This window comes from Tachypleus tridentatus, chromosome 8 (assembly GCF_004210375.1).
Source record: "Tachypleus tridentatus isolate NWPU-2018 chromosome 8, ASM421037v1, whole genome shotgun sequence".
Lineage (NCBI taxonomy): Eukaryota > Metazoa > Arthropoda > Merostomata > Xiphosura > Limulidae > Tachypleus > Tachypleus tridentatus.
The window spans coordinates 142,511,498-142,528,453 of NC_134832.1; the positions used below are offsets into that span (position 1 = coordinate 142,511,498).

General features: G+C 35.4%; 1 protein-coding gene across 3 annotated transcripts in view; it reads left to right on the forward strand.

Moving 5' to 3' along the window:
* The window catches only part of LOC143223638 (uncharacterized), a 71,780-nt gene that overhangs the window by 36,145 nt on the left and 18,679 nt on the right, over positions 1-16,956 (forward strand). For all 3 annotated transcript variants that reach the window (XM_076451841.1, XM_076451842.1, XM_076451843.1), the window contains exon 4: positions 16,148-16,296. In XM_076451841.1, the coding sequence (XP_076307956.1) occupies positions 16,148-16,296 (149 nt within the window). The remainder of the gene's footprint in view (positions 1-16,147; positions 16,297-16,956) is intronic.

Sequence of the window (16,956 nt, forward strand, 5' to 3'; positions counted from 1 at the left end):
CTTGTCAGAGTACACCTGTCTTGTACGTTGGTAACAAACATGGGAATTAATGTTTTTTATTCTGTTGAAAACCAACCACAGGGATCGTATTGTACACGAAAAACAGAATTAGTTTTTTGTACGTAAATGGTCTCGAAAAGTGGAGCGCATGGATATTGACAAAATACAAGACGTGTTAATCATATTTCATTAGGCTTTTTCAATTAATTCGCTTCATAATGTTTTCTTGACGCTGTCTATTTAATATGGAGTAAATTTTATATTTCTGTTTTGCAAGATTTTATGTCGATTAAATAAAAGGTGAAAACGTAATTTCTTTTTGAAAGTAACTACGTCTCTTCCATTGATGTTATGAATAACGTTATAACTACGTCTCTTCCATTGATGTTATGAATAACGTTATAACTACGTCTCTTCCATTGATGTTATGAATATCGTTAGTCGTTTTATTTTGGCTTTTTCATATACTTGTCATAGAAGTTCCTGTTCAGTCGTGGAGTTGTTAAAAGATATCTTAATGAGAGAACTGATGTTATGGTATGGCCAGGTCAATCACCTGATATCAATCGAATTGAATATTTATGGGCTGAGTTAAACTGAGTAACGAAAAATCACATGCTTTTTTAAAACATGGAAGATGAACATTTTGAACTACTCAAAGAAGGATGACAGTCAGTAACTCAGAAATATCCGTACAAACCTACTGAAAGCATGTCACGTCGGTTTAAACCAGTACTGAAATCCAAGAGAATGCTGACTAAATATTAACTTGTGAAACTGTTTACAATTATTTTCAGTTTCATTTTTACGTTTGATTATTGCAGAGAAACTGTTTGGATAATTTTGCAAGCTAGTTGGAATAAGATGTAAGAACCTACAGCACGTGCACAGCACTTTTTATGAGAAAACAAAAAGTCAAGAAATACTTGACTTGTATTTCTACTCTCCGTTAATTCTTACACTGCTACATTAGAGACGGCTAGCACAGATAGCCCTCGAGTAGCTTTGTGCGAAATTCAAAACAAACAAACAAACAAAATTTAATATACCATTCTAACGAGAAGTTTGCAGTGTCGTAAGATATGATTTGTTGATCGTCTGATTAATTCGATTATTTTATTAAATCACAAACCTAACATTATTAACAAAAATCATTGTAACAAATAATTATGTTAATAATAGCATTACGAAGAGACAATAATAAAAATGCTATTTTTTAAATGTCCCTGGTGGGTCAGTGGTAAGTTTTCGAACTTGTTTCCAGATGCTAAAAATCTAGGCTTCGATTCCCCGCTGTGAGATTTTTGATTGATTAAAATAAGATCGTAAAGGAAGCGTCTTTAATTCATGAATCACAAAATCTGAAGTGTTAATTTGGTAAGTGTCAATAAAATCTGCTTTATTTACCCCCTCCCCCTTTCTAAATCAGTTTTGTATAGATATAAGGCGAAAATGATGTAGACGGTTGTGCATAAGGTAACAAAATGTTTGTAAGGATTTATAATTCTAATAGTGTGAAAAATCATAGAATTTTATATACATTAGAGCATTTTACTAACTGCTACATATATATCCACAGACCATTGGCTCAAGCTGTGGGTGTATGAATCTTACTGGACTTGAAGTCACGTTGTCAAAAGAGATTGTGCAGAAGACTTGTAGGTCACAAATCTTTCACGTATAAATGTGCGACTCGTGGGGAATTCTTCAGCTTAGTTAATAATGGTAGCTGTGTTATTACGGAAGTAAATCCCTGAAACTATAGTGTATATTGGTATAGTGGAAAGGTAGTGAACTCTTAGAAGACGGTTTTCTAGAAAAGGAAAGTCTGTAGATAGAATTAAGAGAATGGAGCCTCACTCTTGACCTGAGCTGTGAGGTTAAGGTCACATATCATTACTTGTTTATTTACGTTTTTCAGATAAAGTTTCCATGGGAAACGGATTTGGGTTAGTGTTTGTCCTTCCGACAAATCATTATTCAGGAACTGTTTTCGTGTTATTACTTTCGCTTATATCTTACGGAGTGAGCTAATAATATACAGAAAATAAAAACATGACTAATTTTACTTCTGCTAGTTTAGCCTCAGAAATCACAATTCACTGTTTAACGTGCTTGGAAGGTAAAACGTTTGTTTTTTTCATAACTGTGAAGTGGGGAGGGTCCTTCAATTACTGTCAGTTCGTCGTCACTTTTGAAGACAAATTAAGTTTTCTTACACTTCAGTATATCTGTATTTCTACTCTCCGTTAATTCTTAAACACAAGACAGTTTGTTTAAATAACTTGTGTAGTATTACCAGTTAGGTGTCGCTATACTCTTAGTGTTAACAACAGTTTCTTATTTTGTTTTCTTTACTGAAAGAAATAACCGGCGTAAAATATCGTAATTTATCGGTATTGTGGAGCAGGAAATTTGTTCTCCATTTATATACAGGTATGTAAATTTACTATTCTGTCATTAGTAAGACTTCAAACTTTGGTTATCGTCTGGCAAGTAAAATAAAATTACACTGTTATTCTTTTTTGTTATTGTTGTTATTTGGCTACTGTTTAAAATTCAAGAGGGAGGTATGTGATGTCACGAGTAGAAGCAGTGTTCGTCATAAATTCAAATTTATATATAGCTTTTTATTCACAATAAAAACTGGAGAAAATCCCGCTTCAATTAGTTCTTGTATTGCCGTGATGTTCATACTAACTGCAGAAGAAGAAAAATGTTGTAGTGTTGGGAAACTGTGTATCGTTAAGCCTAACTTGTTCAACGTTGTGTTCTTCCCTCGTAACACATCAGGTTTTGATGCCTTGACATTGTCTAGAATTACAGTTGTGATTTGTGAATAGTCTTGAACTTTGTGTCGAAAGAGAGAATTCTACTTCATGATAAGCTACACTGTATCTGTGTGTTTTTAATCAGTACAGATATTTGTTCGAAGAACAAAGTCTCTCATAACCACTATTGGTACGTCCGATCAGTAACTTGTGTATAATCAGGAGTCCATCACAGTTTATTCAAATATTGTACTGGGATGTTTAAAGTTGGTTCTCTGTCTTGTCATGTATCAAACACAGTGACTCGGCGTCTACATGAAACTTTGACCTTGTAGCTACTGTAATGCATCATAAAGACCATTACTAATGAATGTCAAAAATAAATTCTGATCTTGTAACTTATACACGTGTGGGGGCCGTTTTACACACAAACACACACACTAGTTGGAGTTCCCATGCGTTGTACAGTTAAGAAAAAAATGTAACAGCGAATAATAAACAATGCTTTCATTTTTTTTATCTTAACAATTAAAAGTGCTACAAAAATACTTACGGGTACCATTACTAAAAAAAAATAATTTCAAGAATGACACAGTCATGTCAATCTGGATAGCTGTGTCAAGTATGATGCTAATTGATCGAGAAATATAGAAACGTATATGGAACAGATACGGATAAGCACACATAATGACCTTAATTTATATAGATACACAACAGAGAAAGTATTCAAAACGAGCACATTAAATCATAAACTTCGTATAATTCTTGCTTCACCACAAGTTCCTTAGTGGGACAGCGGTAAGTCTTCAGATTTACAACACTAAAATCAGGGGGTTCGATTCCCCTCAATGGACGCAGCGGATAGTCTAATGTAATTTTGATAAAAGAAAAACAGAGACGTTACATCATGTAAACAGAGGGGAAAAATGTAGGTTTACAACCCAAAAACCAGAGGGTTGATTCCCTACTTTGGATAACACAGATAGCCCATTGTGCAGCAGAAAAAAAAACCATATCCGCCACCATATCATTTGAAAAGGACTAATATAAGCATTAGTGTTCGTGATAAGTACATAACACATCATTTATTGGTCACATTAGTGAAGTACATAGCTCGAGGAAGGGTTTGATTTTTTATTGTATCAAGTTCAAACCATTCTTTACAAGAGGATCAACAAATAAGAAATTTTAGATCAACTTAGTCTTATTACAAAACACGTGAAGTAAGATTGTGTAGCTCCTTAATTATCCTTGCAGGAACAAAAATAACAGCACGTGCTGTGGATGACCTTTTCGTATCCAATATCATTAATAGGAGTCTGGGAGCTACGATAGGTTATGGGAATAATTTTGTGAAGTGGTTGTTATAGCAACACACTTTAGGATTCAGAATGATTGCAAACAGCTATTAAAAGTAATGCCTTTAATTACGTCATTGAGTGACAAGTTTAGTCTGGTAACGAAACATGGGAAAAAAGGAAATGATTCAATCATTCAAACTTATAGTTCCTAATTTTTATATACCAGTCGTTCGCATCTTCTCAACTCCTCTGCGTTTTACTCATTACAACCACGCCTACTGTACTATAAAATTTCCGTCTTCATTATCTGTATTTGATTATTCTTGTCGTACTGTTTAGTTATACTAGTTGTCCTCTGTTAATATTATTTATATTGTTTTTATTATTTATATTATTATAGTAAGCGATGTCGCGTGTTACTTTAAAGCCGCTCACCTCGTTGTTGTGCTAAATGTTTTGTCTTTTTTTCTCAAAAAACAAATCGATCTCTTCGGTTGTTGTAAATAGAGTCCGGCATGGCTAGGTGGTTAGAGTACTGGACTCGTAATCCGAGGGTCTCGGGTTCGAATCCTTGTCACATCAAACATGCTCGCCCTTTCAGCCATGGGATAATTATGTGACGGTCAATTCCATTATTCGTTGGTAAAAAAGCAGCCCAAGAGTTGACGGTGGATGGCGATAACTAGCTGCCTTCCCTCTAGTCTTACACTGTTAAATTAGGAACTGGTAGCGCAGATAGCCCTCGTGTAGCTTTGCGCGAAATTAAAAACAAAACAGTTGTGACGAACAAAATTACCCGTCCCCAGTGGCGGGAAGAGTTTACTTTAATAACGTACCCGTCCTCATTGACGGGAAAAGTTTACGTTAATCTTATGGAAGTGCCCGTCCCTCGGTAAATATTGAAATTAGTCTGTCTCGTTAACCCTGAATAAGTAATTGTTGAATATTTAAGTCACGCTAAGAGTCACTTCATAATAACATACGGTGCATCTACAATTTTAATATTTACGTTACGTCACAGTTTGATCAGTTATAACTGGTATAATATCCAGTTTGGGAAGTAACATTTTGCATGAGCAATATTCGTATGTATTCTCCCGTCACAAGTGAATTTTGAGCGTAGCCTTCGTGCGCATCTTTTCAAACGGGATGCAGACGTTGAACACTGACAGACACCACAGTTCCAATGTTTCTTTTCTATCCATACAACTGTTCGTTTTTGTTCTAATACCACTCTATTTCTGTATATACTCGCTATCATTCTTGTATTTCTAAACTGTTTAACTTTGTCTTATCTGTTGTTCCTCTGTCTTACAAGCTCCTTACCCTAGTTCTGTATGAAGAATTCGAACACATTTTCAATTAGTTCTTCATTATAGTTTGCTCTTCCCTCTTTGTTTCATGTTTGCTTTCTTTATCATTTTCATGTTATCGGTTTTTCACGGTTTTTGTTTTATGACTCTTCATCTTAAAAAAAATCATCATTCCTGTTTTACGACTGTTTACTTTCCACACTTCTGTTTAATTCATTCACCCTTCTGTTTAAATATGTTACCACTTGCCCCTTGTAATTATGCCACATTTAAACTTAAACATCACTGCTTTGATATGTTCTAAATGCACTGTTTCGTTATCTGTACTTTTTAATTGTTTCTCTTAGAACTTTTCAGTGTATTTAAATTTTAATTAATTTCATTAGTCCAACACCAACAGCGGCATATTTGCGGGCTCACAAATAGGTCAAAGCACAAATAGCATAGTGTAGGTTTGCACCCAATTCTAAACAAGTAAATCAAACCCAGCCTGTGATAAAATAATGGTATATTTTCCTAAAAGTGGTTTAATGAAACTATTTCTAAGCAAGAATTTTTTGTTGTAACAAAGGTCATCATGGATTAACAGAAGAGAAAAATGGCGTTTACTACTATGACTTGTTTTCTTGTCAATATGTAAGTATCTTCCGAAATAATAGTAATATTAAAAGGTGTTTTTTAAAACGTTCAAAACGAAAACTGAACGTGAAGAATTACCCCAGGAGAGGTATCTAAGTACGGGTAACTTTGTTTTTTTGTTATTTTTCTAACTGTCTTAATAATTCTAATTCCTGATACGTCTCCAAACATGAAGGTTGTTGCCAACTCTGCTCTGTAGTAGCATGCAAATATGCTCTTCATGGCCTTGTAAATGTATATGCTATATAAGGTTAGAGGTTAGGACATGACGCCATCTTTTGAGAGCAACTTAAAATGATTTTCATACAGGAATAAAGTTTTTCAAATATGTGGGAAATTAAATCTCAGTTATATTATTATTATCAGTCTTCTCTTCGATCACAATGAGTTTTAACCAGTATATCTTGTAAAAACAGAAACAAGTAAACAGTCTGTAGGTGAAGTAGTGGTTAATTTTTAAAAGGTGCTGCAGACTTTATCGAGATTACGACTATGTCGAAATGCCCGTTTGGGAAGAATCGAATCTTTCATGCTGAAAAGCTGTTGTAGTTTTAAAGCAGATGTATATCAACAATGTTAGAGAGTAGTTAATATATTGATACATATGTTTAGTCGTGTTACGTAGTTGATGTGACGCAACAATAGTGATGTAAAGGAATTGTTTTGTATTTGTTTGTTTTAATTTCCCGCAAAGCTACTCGAGGGCTATCTGCGCTAGCCGTTCCTAATTTAGCAGTGTAAGACTAGAGGAAAAGCAGCTAGTCACCACCATCCACCACAACTCTTGGGTTACTATTTTACCAACGAATAGTGGGATTGACCGTTACATTATAACGTCACCGCGGCTGAAAGGGCGAGCATGTTTGACGGGGATTTGAACCCGCGACCCTCAGATTACGAGTCGAATGTCTTAACACACTTGGCCATGCCGGGCCGTGTAAACGATTCAATGACTGATTCGTTTATGCCACTGTACAAGTTTGAAGCAAGTCTAGAAGAAATGAAAGTTAATATCGATGGTTCCCGTTGAAAGAGAGGCAACTTTTTATAACCACTTTCTGTTTATGGTGAGATGCGTAATTGATGCACTGAAGCTGAATCACTGTAACAGATGCTGTCAGTCTGTAACATTATTGCACAGCTATACATTAATACACAGGATGTCACCTGTACAGTTGTACACCAAACATCAATAGCAGCATTTTCTTTTATAAACCACGTTGTTTTACATGTGGTTCTTAACTTTTTTTATTCATTTCTATTTCTTCAAAATACAATTTTGTTCACTCTCTGTTTGTGGAAAAAGTTTTAAACTACTAATTATTACATAAAGGTCTGGGAGCATCAGAAATTGCCCTGCCGACTATACAGTCGTATGTTTTTGTTGTTTTTTAGCCATCTACCGCGGAAGCTTCCGCTTTCTTTTCACGTTTGGAAAGATTACCAAAATTGTTTCTACCGGGTTGTAACAGTGCCTCCAGTAACTGTTGGAAGTAGGCCAAGGCTGATTTCCACTGTTACCACCAGTTTTCGCTTTACTTTGGTGTAATCTTTTTCAAGATCGTGCAATAGAACGGGCCTCCCTGTGTAAAATAGACAATTCTATCGGCTTTATGGTATGTGTTTATGTATAAGCGTTTGATAGTATATAATGTTTACTTTAAGGTACAAATTCGTAATTGTTATCAGGAACGTCTTGTTCCTGAGACTGTGCTGTGATCCTAAACTTTATAAAACTTCTTCGTCTGTCAATCTGATGTTTCTAATGTTATCTTCCACTATATTTTATAACAAAGAAAAAATCCCGCCTGTTAATTATTACTTTAATAGTGTCTAATAAAAAAAAAATCAAAATCATTACAGCTACGTCAAGCGTGTTATAAAAATTGTTTTTTTGAATTTCCCGCAAAGCTATACCAGGGCTATCTGCGCTAGCCGTCCCTAATTTAGCAGTGTAAGAGTAGAGGGAAGGCAGTCAGTCATCACCACCCACCGCCAACTCTTGGGCTACTCTTTTACCAACGAATAGTGGGATTGATCGCGACATTATAACGCCCCCATGGCTGAAAGGGCGAGCATGTTTGGTGCGACACGGTTTCGAACCCGCGACCCTCAGATTAGGAGTCGAACACTTTAACCCACCTGGCCATGCCAGGTCTGCGTGTTAGAAAATAATTGATTTAGTAACACGACACGTTTTTGCGTTTATTTTCTTGATTAAATAGTAAATAAATAAATCCAGAAATACAATAGATCTTGAGTTGGTGAAGCACTCAGTTAAAGAGATCTTGAAGGCGACTTTACCCTGAAACGTTTTTCAATATAATTCCTCAGTCTTCTCGGACATTAAGTGACATCTATTAAGGTTAGCAATCCTATTTTATCATGTTTCATGCACAGAAAAATCGAGTAAGTGAAGAATTTAACCCTCTCGCCATCTGGTTTTTATTTTTTGGATGAACATCATCTGTTAATTGGCAAACAACCGCCAGGGGACCTTGTGTGATAGAGGAACATTAACCTGTATTCTTGGTTGCATCTTAAGGAAGGCTAGTTATTTCAATTTTTTTTCTTTCAGAGTAGTTTAAATGCGATCGTTCTTTGTTAAAAATCTACAGTACACCTGCTTATCGCGTCCTTGACACCGTTACTATCCAGGAGCAACTGTCGGTTTTTCTGATATTTTAATGTGTTCATATGAACAACAAAAACTTGGAACGTTCTTCTGTTAGTAACCATTGAAAACTAAACTCGTGATTCTCATAATATATTGTTGTTAATAATGAACAGTAAGATCGTGTTAAGAACGTACAACTGTGTAATTGCTATAGCTGTTCAAATAACTGTGTACCAGCAGGTAGCTGTTACTTCTAACTAAACATAAATTTGTACAAATCTTAACATGTTGTTTTTTTTCTTACACTGGCGTATTCTCTTAAATTAATTGGTGAAAATAATTCAAATTTTAGTCTGCGTAACGGTAACAAGTTCGTTTATTTTTTTTTTTACAAGAATAAACACTGGTAATTTGTACGCTACGTGTATAGCCACGCTAATTGTACGAACGTACAAATAAATGTGCTTGTACAACTTCATGGCTGATGGAACAGGTAGGTAAGTGAAAATGAAGCGACTGATTTACTCTAATGATTCTGAATTACTTTGCTATTTTTTCTCAATGTCGTATTTGTAATCCACCTTAAGAATTTACTGGAAAATCTGAAGTCCAAATCTTTTAACTCTTTCCAGGCACATCTTGTTGAACCTCTTGATCGTGATGTCATCATTACGACCCGAAGCCACATTTGGGCAAGAAAACAAATTACTGGCCCGGCATGGCCAAGCGTGTTAAGGCGTGCGACTCGTAATCTGAGGGTCGCGGGTTCGCATCCCCGTCGCGCCAAACATGCTCGCCCTTTTAGTTGTGGGGGCGTTATAATGTGATGGTCGATCCCACTATTCGTTGGTAAAAGAGTAGCCCAAGAGTAGACGGTGGAAGGTGATGACTAGCTGCCTTCCCTCTAGTCTTACACTGCTAAATTAGGGACGGCTAGCACAGATAGCCCTCGAGTAGCTTTGTGCGAAATTCAAAAAACAAACAAACAAATTACAACACTAAAAGATGCGTAGCAGTTGCTTCACTTAACTTGACGTACAAAGTGTACAAATGTTGACCTGTTAAAATATCTGATTATAGCAGCATATGAATCGTTACCTGATGATTCAGTGTATGAAAACATTAACATTAAAAAGTACTCAGAATCTTACTGTAGACTATTGTATTTTTAATCTATAAAAAAATTGTGATTTTCCTTTTTTATCGTCTGGAAGGAAGTCGCATTATCATGTCATGTGAATGTTTTCAAACATGGCATGTCATTTTGTCATCAATATACATACGCTGGTTATGTTTGTTTAGTTGTTTCGGGCTTATAGATGGCGTGAAGACCGATTAAAAATAGTTTCGCAAATCCACAACATTGCTACATATTTTAAAATAATAGTTTTTACAAACGTCGTTAATACACTTGGTACAAACATAGTAGTTATGGTTGTGTTAGGTTATTTGATAACGTTTGAGAACGGCTGTTCTGAGTGGCTAAGTTGGTTGTACATTTTCATCTATTTATATAATTTGTCGTGTTTCGCATCGATTTTCTTAGCTGAAGTATACATATAACGGATGTAAAATGTTGATCCAGTTATCAGTCTTGGAAGACATTTTAAGTTATGTGGGATTTAGACATTGAAAAATGACGTTTGAAGTATTTTAATAAATCTCGAAGCTTTTTTTCTCTAAAGGTTCATGAGACTTGTTAACTTAATCCCAAAATAACTGTTTTCGAAAAACCTGTTTATACGGAACCTACATTTAACAATACAGATCTTAAAATGTTCATATAAACTAGAAGCATTTTGAAGATATTAAAAAGGTGAGGATTTAGAAAATAAAAGGAGAAAAGTGTATTTAGAAATTGTGAGAGAAACATAATTAAAAATATAGGAAAAGTGAAACTCAGACATGATGAGAAACTTAGTAAAGGTTTGGTTTGGTTTTTGGAATTTCACACAAAGCTACTCGAGGGCTATCTCTGCTAGCCGTCCCTAATTTAGCAGTGTAAGACTAGAGGGAAGGCAGCTAGTCATCACCACCCACCGCCAACTCTTGGGCTACTCTTTTACCAACGAATAGTGGGATTGACCGTCACATTATAACGCCCTCACGGCTGGGAGGGCGAGCATGTTTGGCGCGACTCGGGCGCGAACCCGCGACCCTCAGATTACGAAGCGCACGCCTTAACGCGCTAGGCCATGCCAGGCCTCGAAACTTAGTAAAAATAAAGAAATTAATATCAGTATTCATAACTTAGTGTTATCAGAAGTTAACATTTCAGTTAGGAGCCATGAAGGAAATGAAGTTTTGGTACAACAGGACTAGCGGTAAAACATATAATAGGACAAAGACACCAACAGGCGGGCGAGATCAACTTTATTTAAGCAGTGTGTTGATTGTAATATTTACAGAGCGATTGGTTAAACATTTCAGCCAAGGGCTACTAGGCTTATCACCAGGGGCGTAGCTCCTGGGGGGATGGAGGGTATACATCCCCCCTTCATTTTAGATGGGGGGTATGATGCATACAGTCATCCCCCCCCCCGACAGTTTGTTCTGTTGAATTGTTTTATTGCATCACAGGCCTACAAATTGTGTGTTTGTTCTTGTGATTCTCGTGTTCTTACCAATCGAATTACATAATTAGGCCTAGATATAGGCTTTTTCAGCAGCCGAAATGTACATCTTTAATATAGGCGTGCTTCTAAGCTGTAAGTACCAGTTAGTAGGCCTAAGTATAGATGCAAGTATCGTGGCAACAAGATTACTCCGTGACTGCATGTTTACAGCTTTCAGGTTCACGTAATCAGAGATTACCAACTTGCAACCTGAACAGTCCACATAAGTAGTTGCAAAAATCATCCTCCCCCCATCGAGTGTAAAAAATCTACGGCCCTGCTTATCACAGTCATACTGTTTGAAGAAACATGTTCACAATCCTCTCCATCTACTGAAGTCTCCTGCAAAATGTATTAACTTCACACCACTAACAACAACATAGTTGCTGACTACTGACTCGGTTTTTATGTTAAAGTGCAATTACTTGCATGTCGAGCCCAAGTACTTTTACTGGCATATCAGATGCAAGGAGGGATAATTTTTCAAGTGAATAAATGGAAGAAGTGATAACTTTATCTATTCTTAGTCTCTCCCATAACGTCTTTAAAACACTTGTAATGTTTAACTAATCCGATACTCGTGATAACATTGCGCAGAGTTTACCCTTTACGTTTATTTTTGAATGAGTTACCGAACCAAGACCAGAAGTATAGTGAACCTGAGAAACTCTATAGAACTTAAGGATGTGGAATGGATTGTTTAATTGTCCTATTTTATAACTGTCTTAAGAAGGCTTGAATTTATGATGCAATATAATTTCGTCACTGCAATGCAGTGTAAACATTGGTGTGATGAATTGCTTCAGGCGAATCTCTGCAACTTGTTTTGGATATGAAATCTGTAAAGCATGCAGTTAGACATTTGAAAACATTTGTCAAATATGGAAATTGAATGAATAACTGTTGTCGATCTAACTTTTGGTTCAACTATGTATACGTACAAGAACCATAAGGTGTGAAACTGGGATCTGCATCTTATGTTGATGAACTACTAAACTGCAACAAATGTTTATTGGGTGTCATTTCCGCTTCTCCATTTTTTTTTAAACCTGGCATGGCCTGGCAGTTAGGAAGGGGAGTCGACTCGCAATATGTGGATCACTGGTTCGAATCCCATTACTAAATATGGTCATGGAGGTGTTCTGATGACGGTCAATCACATTTTTCGTTAGTAAATAACAGCCGAAGAATTGAATATGGGTATTGTTTATAAGATGTTTCTTTAAATATATCACTTTAGGAGTACGGAAGGCTTGTGCAAGTGACCCTTGAGCAGTTTTGTGCGAAATTCAGACAAACCATTTTATTTGAGAATTACACGGATTATGACAAACACAGCCACAAAATGTATCGCATACAAATATACCAAAAACACTCGGAAATTTATTCGCAAAATGGAAGCTGCTAAAAACATTTTTATTTGATTTTATGAGTGAATATCAAACTTTCTATATCAACAAACCTGCATTATTCTACTTTTCATAATAGCCAAAACACATTTCACACGTATCATCCGTTACATAATAAACACAAAAATACGTGATATGTACACCATACATATTAGCCCTTTCAGCCGTAGGGGTATATAATGTGACGGTCAATCCCACTATTCATTAGTAAAAGAGTATCTCAAGAGTTGACAGTGGGTGGTAATGACTAGCTGCCTTTTCTCTAGTCTTACACTGCTAAATTAGGGACGGTTAGCGCAGATAGCTCTCGTGTAATTTTGCGCTAAATTCAAAACAAACCAAACGAAACTTATGCGTGAATATTTTGGGTCGGAAAATTCTGCTGCGTGTTCTTCCCAAAAGCGATCAGTTTTTCTTGTAACCTTACTTCCTGACTACATGCGCCAAACAATGTCAAAATGTAGTTCTGATACATTCCATTCCACCACATCTTTACAGAGACTGTGATTTTCACGTGACTTATTCATTACCTCAGCCAAAATCAATTTGATATATCATACTCAGTCTTCCGTAGACTACTTTCATCTTATCCGCGAATAAATTAAAAATTGTAAAATTAAACAATTAAAGAAATTGTTCAAGGTACTTGGGACATTGTATACATCTGTGGACTGCTTCTGTCTTGGATGTTGTTGATTTGGGGGGGGGGGCGACGTTTTGAGTTGCTGGCAGTTCTTCAGTTCGAGCCATCTTCCAGAAACTTCTAAAACAGATACAACCTACAGGTCTCCAATCACGTGCAGTCATATTCATCAAACTATTATATTATAAATTTTCTTATGATAAAATTCAAAAGACATTGTGTCTTGTAATGTTAATATTTAGCACCTTAATTGTTTCAACGATTATGCCACGTATTTTTTTTCAATAATGGTCGTTATTTGTTCTCTCTAGTTGTATAGGTTAGTCCGAAATTTAGTTCATCTACAGCAGTTTGTTGATTTTATTAAATGTTCGTGATTTGTGTAACTTTGTTTCTTCTGCTCTTTTTGTTCTTATGCCTCTCTCTCGGTCTTCTGTCTATCAGTCTCTGTCGTATTCATTCATTTTCACTTACTTTATTTTACTTTTCTTTCTGCCATACGTCAAGAACTTTTAATATCCTGTTAAGTAATATATCTGTGCAAAAACACCGCTTTATTTGCATCGTTCACGTGCACATTAAAAACCCTTTGTCATACTCGCACCGAACAAACATGGACGTTATTAGTTCGTTAAATCATAAACTCGAGATAAGAACGATCTCGTGATATTAGCACGAATGGATGACGATGTAGTTGCCATGGTGATGGACGTAGCGTGTTCAGGAGAAAAGAAACTATGATATTTATGTATAGAAAAAGTTGAGGGTAGGTCGACTGTTGTTAAGTGAAGGTCAAGACAGCTAAGTAAAGTGGATTGATGTTTACTGAAACATTAGACCAAATATATAATCTTTACTTTCTGCTTACGGCGACATCTGTCTGAGATATAATATTCTTCAAACATTTTTATTCACTTCTAATTTTACATATTTATCAATAAGGATCTGTTTTATCTGATGTTTAGAGGCCATATTAGTACAATTTATGTTTTGTTTAGAATGTTTATTTAAAACAGTTAATGCCAGATGAAACGTAATCATCCTAAAGAAACTTATATTTTCGTTAGATTTTCATCTTGGCGAGAAGTTGCCTCTCTTAAAACCTTAAGTCTCTATTTTTCCCACCTCTCTTCCTCTTCTAGAGAATTCAAGAGGAAACCAGAAAATGATTTAAAAGCTATTTGTTATAAAATTATAGACGTATGTTCTTTACATGATTAAATATCGGAAAGGTACGACATCGTTTAATATTAATTGTTGTACGATGTTAAAAAAAAACAAACTCGTTAGGTCTAATGTTTTTCAAAACGTTCTTAGACTTTAGATCTTTTATTCAGTTTTTTTCTTAAGGCCTGGTGAACACTAGAAGTTAGTCGTATAAGTGTGTCGAAAACTGGCGAATCGGTAGATTCAAGATGTGTCATAAGTTTGCAAAGAAGAATGAAAAATAAAGTATCAGCACCAATAAGTGATCATCACTAAACCTGTTGGATTCTAATACTCCACCAGCCTTCAGAGATTCAGTCTTAAGAGTGAAAAAAAATATTTCACTGCTTTGATGATTATAGATCAATCATATATTAACGTTACAGATAAATTAAGTTTGTTTCAAACTTTTGCTGAAAGCCGCAAAAGAGCTGTATGTATATATTGTTGACTACCCACTCCCTACTATTGTTTGGGCGAAAATTTGGAGTTGGTGCTGACTGTTACTCTTATTGCATAACCACAGCCCCAAAATACAAGTAGTGTTTTTCCAGCAGAGGGTCGTGAACCATGAATCCCCTGTTTTACAGTTCAGGCAACCACCAGCAACAACACCGACACCACGTGCTGCTCTACATTGATAAGAGATAGGTGGATAATAGAGAGCAAACACGTTGTTTTCTGCAACTCGCCAAGGAACTGTAGAATGAGACACGAACCAAATTAATCATTATGACCTCGTTTCTTGTGTTATCTTCTGTCTCTTTCAGTAATCTCTTATCATCAACGAATTAAATAAGTTACTTTCTGAGTCACGTGACCAATAGATTTTTGGTATTAGTTATCTTCTGCCTCTTTCAGTAATCTCTTATCATCAACCAATTAAATAAGTTACTTTCTAAGTCACGTGACCAATAGATTTTGGTATTTGATTAACAACAGTCTCTTTCTTTTCCTTTGCCTTTTAACTCAATATGAATAATTTCCTATTAACTTAGTTATTCAAATTAATATGAGCCAGCACCAGAATGTTGTTAATGGTTGTTCCCCTTTCTAATGAATTATTACGTCTTGTGGAATCTCAGCGTTGATTCCACACTGATTTTTTAATCGTGTTTTCTGAAAAATCAAACAGGTATTCAAATAAATCCCTGTTTATTTGTTTTTGTATTATTTTGCTGCTACGTTTCAACACTAGCATCCTTCACGCTTTGCTAAAACAGCAGGTTTTAATTTATATTATTATTTCTGCTATATAGGATGATTTGTACGCATTTGTTTTTTTTTAACTAGTGATTTCACAAATTACGTAGTACGATATATAACCTTCAAATTAGACCTGTACGATTTACTTTAGCCCCATCTTTTTGATAATCAGATAAGATTCCAATGTCCTTCAAAAAATGTATTTTCATATTACTGCGACTCTTCCTATCTACTATACACTAGATGGCGCCAGCTATTTCTTAAAATGTAGTTTAATCCAAATTTTGATTTAAAAAAAAATTCACGAGATGTATCTAATTAAGGGTCATTAGCGATTTTATATCAGCAGCTATTATTAAAGCTCTTCATTATTTTATTCTTTTTTTCTTGTTCTCATTCACGAATAAAACAATGCTTTTATTCCTAGAGCACGTGTGGCAAGTGAACGTGAAAAGCAAAGGACTCGGAAGTAGTAAGAATATTATTGGCCCTTATCGTCTTTGTCTCTCGGTGAGCATGCTAAACCTCGTGAAAGTAACTACACAGGAAGACAAAACAGAACCTTATGCGTTTCCCGTGAGTATTACTTATAAAACTTGTTTCCCTTCGTACTTTGTAAGGTGGCGTAGTTCAGTAAAGTAGCAGCTGTATGTATGATAAAAATGATCAAACATTCATTTTATTAGCGGGTTTTGTTTCGAATTTATCAACATGAACCTTAATTTCATTCATTTTTTTAGGTTAATTATTTATTCTGTTAAATTCATCAAGATATGAAGGAATCTTGTAACTGACGATAAAACCTTGTCAACAGAGTTAACCTACTTTTCATCTAATATGTATGCACGTTGTTGTTGTTGTTTTCATTTTAACTTTTTCTTTAAAATGTAAAATTAATTAGAAACGAGATGGAATCCTCAGTAGCTGCGGCACATGAAATTCTTAAACTATTCAAACTTGAATTCACTGGAACAGTAGGTTAAATTATATACAGATGATTTGCACGGTAAACTTTCTCACGAACATAATTTGTAATACTTTAAGGTGGTGACTTAGGGGAGCTACAGTTAAGCCTAGTGGCCGCTTTATAACGCAATCCTTTGTTTATTTCAAATTTTGTTTATTAACTAGGTAACCGCATTAGAGAACATCATATGTGAAACGGGAGAATCACATAATGCCGGAGTTAACTGTCACTAATAGGCCCTATCTTGTGACCGGTGATGTTATACTAAT